This window comes from Netta rufina (genome assembly GCF_964035555.1).
Source record: "Netta rufina genome assembly, chromosome: 2".
Lineage (NCBI taxonomy): Eukaryota > Metazoa > Chordata > Aves > Anseriformes > Anatidae > Netta > Netta rufina.
Window position 1 is genome coordinate 125,371,244 of NC_140124.1, and position 11,386 is coordinate 125,382,629.

The 11,386-nt window shown below is 42.3% G+C and overlaps 1 protein-coding gene across 1 annotated transcript; it reads right to left on the minus strand.

The window, feature by feature from the left end:
* Window positions 1–9,244: 9,244 nt before the first annotated feature.
* MSC (musculin) lies at window positions 9,245–10,517 on the minus strand (the record flags this gene model as incomplete). The annotated part of the gene is made up of 2 exons (XM_084281378.1): window positions 9,245–9,331; window positions 9,999–10,517. 2 exons carry the CDS (start codon window positions 10,515–10,517, stop codon window positions 9,245–9,247), a joined length of 606 nt encoding a protein of 201 aa, XP_084137504.1.
* Between the last annotated feature and the right edge of the window lie 869 nt (window positions 10,518–11,386).

Genomic DNA, 11,386 nt, shown 5'->3' on the forward strand with positions numbered 1-11,386 from the left:
AATGTCTCCTAGTTTCCAACCTGAACCTCCCGTGGTGTAACTTGAGGCCATTCTCTGTAGTCCTGTCAATAGTTATCTGCAAGAAAGGCTGACCTTCAGCTCCCCACAATTTCCTTTCAGGAAGTTTGTTAAGAGCAATAAGGTCTCCCCTGAGCCTCCTCTTCTCCAGTCTGAACAACCCCGGTTCCCTCATCTGCTCCACAGACGACTTGTGTTCTGGGCCCTTCACCGGCTTCATAGCCTTACTCTGGACATGTTCCAGGGCCTCAGTGTCCTTGTACTGAGGGACCCAAAGCTGAACCCAGTACTCGAGGTGCAGCCTCACCAGAGCAGAGTACAGGGGAACGATCACCTCCCTAGTCCTGCTGGCCACACTATTCTTGATAAAAGCCAGGATGCCATTGGCCTTCTTGGCCACCTGGGCACACTGCTCACTCATGTTCAGGTGAGCTTCAATCAGCACCCCCAGATCCTTTTCCTCTGCACAGCTTTCCAGACACTCTGCCACAAGCCTGTAGCACTGCAGTCCTTCCCTGGGAGCAGCCAGGAAGAAGCAGCGTGAGGGCAGAGGTGGCGAAGCGCAGCCATGTGTCTTGGTGGGGCAGCACCAATGCCTGTGCTGGCCACAGCTCCTGGAGGCCACCTAAGGCTCTTAGTCCCCAAGCCCACGTGATAATTCAGAGTCAAAGGCGCAAGGGAAGAGCTTTTGTGGGATTGCAAAAGATTGCATACTTGAGAAAGTTAAAATAGCTTTTATTTATTGAGATAGACACTGAAAACTTGAAATTGGACACTGGGGTTGTTACATTGCTTTGATGCTTCGTGTACAATGACATTTTAGTGTTATGCTGCAGACAGAAATACTGATCTGTCTTCTTTCAATCCACTGCTAACCATGTATGTTGCCACTGTGTCTTGAACACTGAGACATATATTATTGCAAGAGGGCTGGAGATAATACCTTCAATTGCTTACCTATTCAAAAGCAGCAGTAGGATCTTCAAATTAATGTTAGGATTTTCATTCATTTTGCTTCTGATGTTAGTTAACATCCTAATCAGATGTGAGACTTCTTTGTGCTAGAAACACAGTGAAAGGAAGTGTGGTTTCTGACTAGAAAAGTTTACAGACTAATCTGAAACAAATGTAAAACACAGGAAATGCTGTGAACTAGAGACTTCAGCTGGTACACAGGTTATGTCTAAACTATGATGTAGCATGGCATGAAGTGCTGTTCTTTTGATCCGAGACTGTCCGCTGGTTTTGAAGACACATGTCTTGGGGCAGCTTCTGTTCAAACTACTTGTGCCTATGTATTCTCAGTCTCAGGAATAGGATGACATCATGTAAACTGTATATTGTGAATCATCCCTACCCATTTCTGACTCACACACGTCTTGGCATTGTTTGGAAGAATGGCACGTGTCCCATACCAAAACCATAAGCCATGTAGGGACCTTTCCAACAATTTAAAAATAGACACTGAAGTTGCTGTGCCCTGGAATGCTCCCTGGCACCACACTTTTAGTATTATTACTGTTATTATTATTACTATTTATTATTTTTACTTGCACCATTGCCATGGGGCAGATTTAGTCTAGGCTAAGGTACAACCATAAAGTGAATATGTGAATACTGTGTTTCAATTCAGAATGAGTCTAGCTGTAGGGACTGCCTTTGCACAGAGGTGAGTGTCAGGAGAATGTGGGAATGGAGCTGCTGAATTGTCAGTCAAGTCTTTGGCATCTCTTCCAAAACCTAAAGTGGTCATCAAAGTAATGGCTATACCAGTGATGGTAGTTTTTGATAACTACTGCTCTCTTACAAACTCAGAATATCCCCAAATAATACTAGAAAAGTGTATGTGGAGTTTACAGAGGAAAGTGGTATGCTTTTACCTACAATGAGGGAAGGCAAAAAGCATAAGTGGTTTTATCTGCACAGCTGTTCCATCCATATCAGGGCTATATCTAGTCTAGAAGGGGGAAATATTTTTCTTATTTTTGTAGCTTGATGAACAAGGTGTTTATGACATAATTTGCATCAGAGATTCAGGCAGAATATAAAGACAGGAAAAGAAGTCAGAAATTATAGTTCCCAAAGGTAAAGGAACTGTTCTGGGCTGTATCACAGAATGAGCAAGCACCACAAACCATGTTACTATGAGAAATAGATTGGTAGCAGGTCCTGTGGTTACAGGTGTTTTGTCATGATTAATGGCTTGAGGAATAATCTTCAAAGCATATGTATGACACACTATTATGTCTTAGCCAATGTAAGACACCTCAGGCCCTTCTTTTAAGAGAGTTTGCAGTTCTTTTGTGACCTTGCTGTTTCCTTTTAGCTTTGTCTGTTAATGCTTCATGAACATCACTGTCATGCCTTTAACTATTAGAGTTGTAATATGAATATCTTTACAGAGCTTGAGACAGCTAAATTGTATATATATATATCTCCATGTGTCATTTGACTTTGTCATTTTTGATGGAGCCAAATTTATTACTGGGCAGTTATTCCTTATTATGGTCTACCTGTACATTTTGGCTTCTTAACTTCTCTCTCCAGTTGTTGTTATGCACAGAACTTTGCCAGTATGGCAGCTTAGCTTTAATCCAGAAAATTGTTCAATTTTCTCTGTTTTATTTATTTTTTCCCATGTCAAAATGTCATCTGCCCAGTCCTCTTCCAAATACTGCAAATTTTACTCTGTTTCCTGTGAAACATTGCAAGAATGAGGCACGACCCAAACAGATATGTGTTCCTCCCATGATGAAACCTAACTATGATTTTAGGGTTGGATAGCCACAGAGAATTATCTGCACGGGAAGGGATGGCCTTGTTAAATCTTAATTTCTACAAAGCTGTCCTGACGGGCCTTGCAAATCTCAAGCATACCCATATGAAAATGTCACATCCAGGAATACAACACATTTCCCCAGGACTGGACCTACCAAATTGCCTTCCAGTAAACAGCAACATATCTCTCATTAGTGTCTCCTGTCCACAGTCTCTCAAAGGTCCAGACAGGTCCAGACCATATGCATGCCAGAGTACCACCGATACATAAAGCAGGTTAAAAGGTTTGGCATTAACCATCTTTCTAAGGCCTCCCTTTTATGTGGTGGAAAACATTTCATGTACACATTCATTTTGAGGGTGAGATTTCATGCCTCTACAGGAGAAAAAGAGTGACATTGGGTTTGTTTTGGTTTTCCCCATAATGACCTTCTGGCAGTTATCTGCATTCTTGAAGCTTCCCAGAACATTGACCTACCCTTTTCCTCTTCAGCCTTCTTCAGAGGGCAAGAGGGACTTCCCTGAATAAATGAATCACAGGACAACTGGGATCTTTCAGCTCCTTGTTGCAAAAGACTTGTTTCACTTTGGTCTCCTTTTCCTCTAAACAGCATGCCCTCGTGATGATACTAAGGACGTGAACTACTTTGAACTCCACAGTGCTTATATTCAAGGAATACAGTAGTTTCTTGTGCTGTCACAAATAGCCTGGATTTTCTGTGAATATTTATGCTATATTTCCTTCTTAACTTCACCCCAAGCATGAAAGGTACATTCTAGTAAATCCTGAATTTTGCCCTTCTCTGACTGTGGGATTTACAATGTTAATGCTGTTGCTTCTTCCATAACAACAAAATGGAATTAAAATTAAAAGTAATAAATTTGTTTTCAGGATTTCTGGCCATTTATCTTATTCCCATAAGCTCAAGCTGCTGTTGTCCATCCCCTGTGTACTTGCTGTCTCTGTCTGGCCTTTGTAAAATCCTACAAAGTGATGCAATCCTTTGCTGTTCTTGCAACTTTTTGTTCCAGATGCTGAGCAATCTGTTTGCTTGGGCTGGGTTTGTGTCTGTTTATATCTTCAAACTTGCAGCTCTGCCTGTTGCCTGGAGCACTTTTCTTGTAATATTCTGAATTCTTTTTAACACTGGAAATTCGTATTCCTTTTAATACTTCCACCAGAGTAAGTAGATCAGGTAATTTGCCTTCTTGCTAAATTCCAATCACATCGTCAATGTTAATTATATTTCTAATACTGTCACGACATGTTTCTTTTCCCAGACCGTGTCAGGCATCCCAGCTTTATAGGAGTGAATCATCAGCCACAAGGTTTTCTCAGTTTTGCCTGTCTTGTTGAATAGATCCTATAAGAATTTTTTAGCAGTCTTGACTTTTCTAGGAATTTTAATTCTAGAGGGATTCTTATATGCTGCATTACAAATAAAGTATTTTTAAAATTATTGTGGTTTTGTTGTTGTTGTTGTTGTTTTTTTGTTTTGTTTTGTTTTGTTTTTGTTTTTCTAATTTAGGAGTTGTTCAGAACCCATGAAGTGATGGAGACCTATTTCTTCTCAGAACCTGAATCCTAACCAGCCTGCACTGTGGAAACAGACTCTGCATAATGCAGCAACTGATCCCAGTGAACAATTGTCAGAATATATTAAAAATATCAATTTACATAATGAGAACATGATTAAATTGACATATTTCTCAAAAACACACAAGTCATTTATGACTGTACATCCATTTTCAAATTCCTGGTATGAAAACATTTAAGCTCAGTTGCTTAAATATCTGCTTAAACTTTGGAAAGAAAATCTTTTTGGGAGTTGGATTTACCCTCCCAAATATTTCAGACACTTCCTTCCTTCCTTCCTTCCTTCCTTCCTTCCTTCCTTCCTTCCTTCCTTCCTTCCTTCCTTCCTTCCTTCCTTCCTTCCTTCCTTCCTTCCTTCCTTCCTTCTTTGTTTTGTTTGTTTGTTTTGTTTTGATGAATGGGCAAAGACCATAGCAATTGCGCAGGATATGGAAGGCCGCTCAGCATCCATCTTCTCTGCACTGAACTGCACAAATCTCAGCTGGAGTGGAGTGTGGTAAACACTGCCCAGTGATGGAACATAATTCTTAGGCATAATCACCATTAATTAGCATTGGTGAAAATCTGTGCTGCCACACTAGACCCAAATATATAATTATATAGAATTACATATACACTTGTGCAGGAAGTGACTGTTCTCCGGTAGAATGGATATCTTTCCATGTTATTTCATTCAAAAAATGTAAGCAATACTTGCTTATAATATAAGGTAACTATAAGTTTGTATTGGTGGATAGCTTCAAATCTGAATTCTTCCTTCTTTTTATCTCACTTGGCTCATAAGAAGTTCATTCACTTAAACCAGGATTTATCCTACAGTGTATGGAAACATGAAATATTTGGCTGAATCATCCAACTAGTCACTTTAGAGTCCTTCTACAATGAGGAAAGACCTTCTACAATGGCCAATGAGGAAAGACCAAGTAACTTTTTGGTAGTTAGTGAGATCCTAAAATGAATTTCTAGAACTCCCTCTTTCAACAGGGAGACCCCTGAGGCAGCCATTCTTCTAAAACAGTCACCTTTACTGAACTGACAAAACTGAAATTTTATTCCAACCCATAACATATCTGAGAGTTTTGAAAATAGTACGTATATAAAGTTATTACATGGGAAAGGAATGGCTTAGGTATGTCTTAAATACAAGCTATATTTCTTTTTCTCGGATCAGAATTGTTAACATTGGGAGATGTATTTTCCTTGTGTAAGCAAACACATGTATTGGAAAGGAATGGTTTCATGTTGGAAACGTGAGCTTTCTGGCTAATGATCTGTTCTGTCAGAGTCCCACATAAAGTAAAGACAAAACAAAATTCCACAAAACATTTATATAAAGTCATAAAAGTACTTTTGGGAGACAAATGTTCCTCCTTGTGTATGGACTGTCTGAGAGGAGAGTCAGTGTAGGTATTCTGCCTTTTAGATTTCACATGAAGCAGGTCTCAGGTGCATATAGATTGCAGATGAGTTGGCATTTTATTTGTTAAAGAGTTTTAGCAAAATTTCTATGCATTTATGCGATCAAGATGGGCTTACCTTGTACTTTTTCCAAGGAACAAAGATGTCATTAATATAACAAGGCAATCATAAAACAGATACTTGACAAATGTCAAAAATGTATGCATTTCTTACCTGCCTTGTTTGTGGACCGCAGAATTGGAAAGTGGTTTTTCATTTTAAGCCTCTCCTTATCCAGCTATATAGCTCATACCCAGTCAAACAAAAAAGACTTTAAAAATGAAATGAACTTACTCTATCAGGTTGGCAAAAACTTAATATAATAATAATAACAAAAAGTAAGGGGCTAAAACATACTATCTTCCTACGGAATCAATTAATGCTTAAAAAGTGTACTTTAGAATACTGTGGTCACCTCATTTGGATAAAGCACAGATCCAAATCTCAACTGTTCATGAGTTAAAAAAATGTGTGCATGTATTTTTTTGTGTGTCTTTATAGGTGAGGAGCGCCAGAACACATGGCCTGGCACTTCCCTGGGCAAGCCAGCAGCCTTCATCTCAGGACTAATCTAGAAGGAGTCTGTTCACTTCACATTTTCCTAATCATATAATGCCTCTCACTGAGAGACAAGAAATATTATTTTACTTTTAACAAAGAGTATTTATTAAACCAAGGATTAAAATTAATAATTTGAAATATCTGAATCAGTCCTTGTTAGGAAAATGTCTATCAGAAATGTAAACATACCTAATTGCCATAGTAAGATAAATAAGTATACACTGATACATGTATCTCTATAAAAGAACTGAGAGTTGTTTATACAATATTCACTATCTAAAAACTGATTTTGTCCTGAACTGTGATCATTTTATGCTTCTATTCTAAAATCAGTGATAGTCTAGTGGGGCATTGCCATCACACAGATGCGGCTGTTATGGCAACAAACACAGCAAGTGCATTCATTGTTTTATGAGGAAACTATTTTTATATACTATATAGCTGGAAAAAAAATATATATACTTCAGAGCATGTAGCATGATGCATGGATGGAAGCAATAATATGTTTTCCTTAGTGTCACACTCCTCACCCCTGATTTTGACCTACTGTTTTTACTTTATACAGCTACTTCATATTTGGGAATTTACCCTGAATGTTTTTTCCAACATTTCACATGGAGCTTTCTACACTGTTTAAAGTTCTCCATGTTTTCCTTGTTTTTCCAATCTCCTGGAGTCATTAACCAATTACAGCTGGGATCAAGGCCAAAAACAGCTAAGTATCACAACTCAGATTATCTCAAGTGGCACCTTAGTTAAATTGCTGAATAATCTTTTCTCTAGGGTTCAGATAAACATTGGTTGAGTTTTCTTATACCTTATGACTTCCTTTTTGATTTATATTATTTTCTTATATTGTTGAATGATTTGCTTATATTGTTTTCTTTATGCATGGTTTTCTAGACATGATTCCCCCTTCAGTTACATACCTACAAGTTAGGATAGCCCCCTTCCTTCACAGTCTTTGTCTAGGTAAAACTGGAAGATAAGTTAAATGATAGTCTCAGCACAGGTTGCCCTTAAATCACAGAAGACAACAATTTCAGCAGATACTGGATGAAGCCCTCATTTTGTTGGTCATGGATTATTTTACACTTCACAGGGAAAAAAAATAATAATAACAATATTAAAAGTAATCTGCAGTTCAGATACTACTTGTAAGATACTACCAACACTCAGTCCTGGGCTTCTATGCAGTATCTGAAAATAGAAAACCACAGTGCAGGATGATCTGACAAGAAACCAGGTTAAACTAGTTCTCGTTAAGCAAAAGCCATCCTGGTTACTAATATTAAGAAGAGGCGGTATGTTCTTCTCTAAAGCAATTAATCTTTCTTTCCTGATTGTGAATTAACCCTTGAGAAAATACTTGGAGCAAAAGAAAATCTTATCTCAAGAGTTTCAAAGTTAAAACAGAAAAAGACTGCTTCTAACTAGGAAAACCCAGCTGATTATCCCACCCCGCAAATACAAATAAAAGCAGAAAGGCTACACATGAAAATGTAAAATGAGAGGTCAGCAAAAGGAGCTATTACACTATCCTTCATGCTTTGAAGCAGAACAAAGTACTAAATCAATTTCTTAATCTACATTTATTTATTTTCCTGATTCAAAGAAACGGTTATGACAATAAACTGCATAAATTGTTAAAATGTGATTTTCCCTGCTGATTGACTTAGTACTGTACCTTTTGTGAATAGTTTGAGATGAAAATGTCCTTATCTGACTGTTGCTGGAGATGCATCTGCTCTCAAGAAATAAGGAAGAGAAGGACATGTTTACAAAAACAGGTTTCAAGAATCTGCATTGCAAAGATGGTCCAACATCGATACAGCCACACAGTATCACAGTACCAGTAAGTCATTGTAACCAAGCTTTTAATGCAATTTATAAAAAAATAAAGTTATTTACATTTGCAACTTATTTGATGGCATCCTCCTTTTATTACAGCATTTGAACTAGTGAAGAAATGTCACTAAAACTCCTTTGAGGGTAAACTTTTCAAAGATAAACATAACAGTACAGGAAAAATGTTTAAAACATTGCAAATTCTTGCTCTTTTGCAGCATTCATAGAAGATCATTCTTTACAACACATGCACCCTGGCCTTACAGTAAACTGAATTCCTCTTCCAGATTAAGGCACAGAAACTGCCACATTTTGAGGACAACCCCACCTTACATGTGGCACTTCAAGACATAGCCAAAGGAATCATTTTAATTCCTTTGGATGGTAGTCTAAATGCAGAATTTAGCTATTTACACATCTTTAAGAAGTCTCTGGTTAAAAGGATAAAAAAAAAAAAAGTATAACTGTACTTAATGCATAGTTGCAGTAAACCAAATTCGTGAATACAAAAGCCATCAAAATATATTATAAATCTGAGTTTCAAAGCTACTCTAAAATACTGCTTTGCTTTAGAATACAAATAACACTGTTTGGGGTTAGTTTGTAGAGTTGTATTTTGGTCCATGCTGTTAATTCTATATCATTCTGTTCCTCTTCCATTAGTTTAACAGCCTCAGAACAACAGGTCCTCAGGCAGTGGTAAGAATGGTGAAGCCAAAGAAGGGCTTTTCCAAATCTCAGACTTCAGCTGCTGCAGCTAGTTCATGAAAACTCTAATTTCCAATGTTTCCCTTCTTTACAGCTTCATATATATTTCCCTCAGAGCTCTAAGGGAAAGGAATGATGGGAGACATCAATTTAACCCTGTTAGAGTTGGGTTTTGGTCACCATCTTCTAGTCTTGAGCCAATAAATCATAGCTCTTAAAAACATCCAGCCCATAAAAAAAAAAAATCAACAACATCAAAAAAAAATATTACTTTGACTAAGCGGTAGTTCCACATAATCTGCTGGCAGTAGAAACTTCTTTGGTGTCAGTGTCAGGTCTTCCCGAAACCACAAATGGCCAAGTCTGTAAGGAAAAAAAGAAAAGAAGAAAAAAAAAAAAAAAAGGTATTTCATATCATGTTAGAAAGAAAGTTTATCCCAGTATGAAACTGGAGCTTTATTAGTGATAAATGTCTAAGTGTGGTTCAGTCACAACCACGTCATCATGTTTTCGTCCCTGTGGGAAGCGCAGAGAGCGCCGTGTTCCTCTGACAAATATTTTCATGAAGTTCTTCATTGAAATTAAAAGTTCCTCAACAGCACTGCTACGGTCGGCAACAAATTGTTCCCATCAAATGTGCAACATTTACAACTGTTTGTCTGGTTTCATAAATAAAAGGCCTAGGAACTCTTCAAATCCAACCAGTGGAGCAACCCTTCGGCAATGGGCATTTTGCTTTGTACCGAGCACCTAAGGACGACTCGCTAGTGCTCCGAGCTAGCCGGCAGAGCGAGTTGCTCCTTTTTGGGACGCTAAAATTGCCTAATACCAGAGGAATTTGTTTCGTTAGGATTCCCTGCCCCGACAGCCCGGAGCACACACACCCGCCGTCCCCCAGCCCCAAACCGGCCCCCGCTCGCCCCTGGCCGAAAGTCGCTGGGGGTCTGCGCGTTTTCTTTGACGGCTGGTCCAGCCGGGGGGCTACCGGCTCTGTCCCCCCGCCTCCCACCCGAGCCCCCCGAGGCCGTACCAGGTTGACGGGGTGGACGTAGCCGTTCTCGTAGCGGTCCTCCTGCAGGAGCTGCCGGAGGTGGGCGATGTAGCTGGACGCCAGGCGCAGCGTGTCCAGCTTGGAGAGCTTGGTGTCGGGCGGCACCCAGGGCAGACTGGTCTTGAGCCTGGAAAACGCCTTGCTCAGCACCCGCATCCTCGCCCGCTCCCTCGCGTTGGCCGCGTTGCGCTGCGACTGCTTCCCCTCTGCCGGCGGCCCCCGCGGCCCCGACGGCGCCTTCTTGCCCCCGGGGCCGCCGCCCCTCGCCCGCTTCCTCTTGCAGCCGCTGCCCGCCGCGCAGCTGCCCTCGCCGTCCTCTTCCTCCTCCTCCTCTTCCTCCTCCTCCTCCTCCTCCTCCGCCGCCGACGAGTTGTCCCCCGAGGGGTACAGCTCGCCGCGGGGCTGCCGCTTGCCGGGGGGCTGCGGGTAGCCCAGCTGCAGCCCCCGCAGCTCCATCCCGGGCAGCTCCTCCGCCTCGCTCCCGGAGCCCGCGGACATCGGCCCGGGAGGGCGGCGGGAGGCGCTCAGCGAGCCGGGAGGGAGGCAGGGGGCGGCCCCGTCGCGGACAGGGGCTGCGGGGGGGGGCTGGGCACGGAGGGGGGGATGCGCCCCTTGCCGGCCCTATATAGCGGCTGGCCGCGGGGCGAAGCGGCCGCCGGGCCGAGGGGAGGGAGTCGCGGGGTTTGGGGGGGGCAGGAGGAGGGGGTAGGAGCCGGCCGGGGGCGGCGCCTTCTCCGCGCTGCCCCGCGCAGAGCTGCGCGCTGCCCCGAGGGGGGGCCGGTCCCGCAGGCCGAGGGGAGGCGGGGGGCACTGGGGAGGGGACGGGGTCGTCAGGGATGAGCTTGTCTTTTTTTTTTTTTTTATTATTATTATGGGGGGGTAGAAGGACTGTTGTAAATTGTCGCTGGGAACGCGGGCACCGCGCTTTGTTAGTATCGGGAACCTGGGGGGAAACTGCAGGGAATCCCCCGCGGGTATAACACGTCTGAGAGCTCCGCCTGGCTGGGGGCAATTAACCAAAACCCATGGGGCTATGTGCGGCTCTGTGGCCCGGAGCAAACGAGGTTCTGAGCCACTCGCGGTTTGCTTTAAGCAAATCCCGCGGTACAGCTCTTAGAGAGTTGGCGGCGGAGAGGGAGACCCAGCGCCCGCTGGAAGTGCCGATAGGCAAATCCAACAGAGGCGTGCATTAGGGACCCCCGGCGTGCATCCCTCCCACACCCCAAAAAAACCTTCTTCCCCGGGTGAATAACGGGAACTTGCTTCCTCTCCGGCCTTCCCGGCCCTGCCTGCATACAGTTAAGCAGAACACCAGTTCCAGCTCGCGGGATAGAAAAGAATCTAATGACTACAACAGGTGGAAAGAT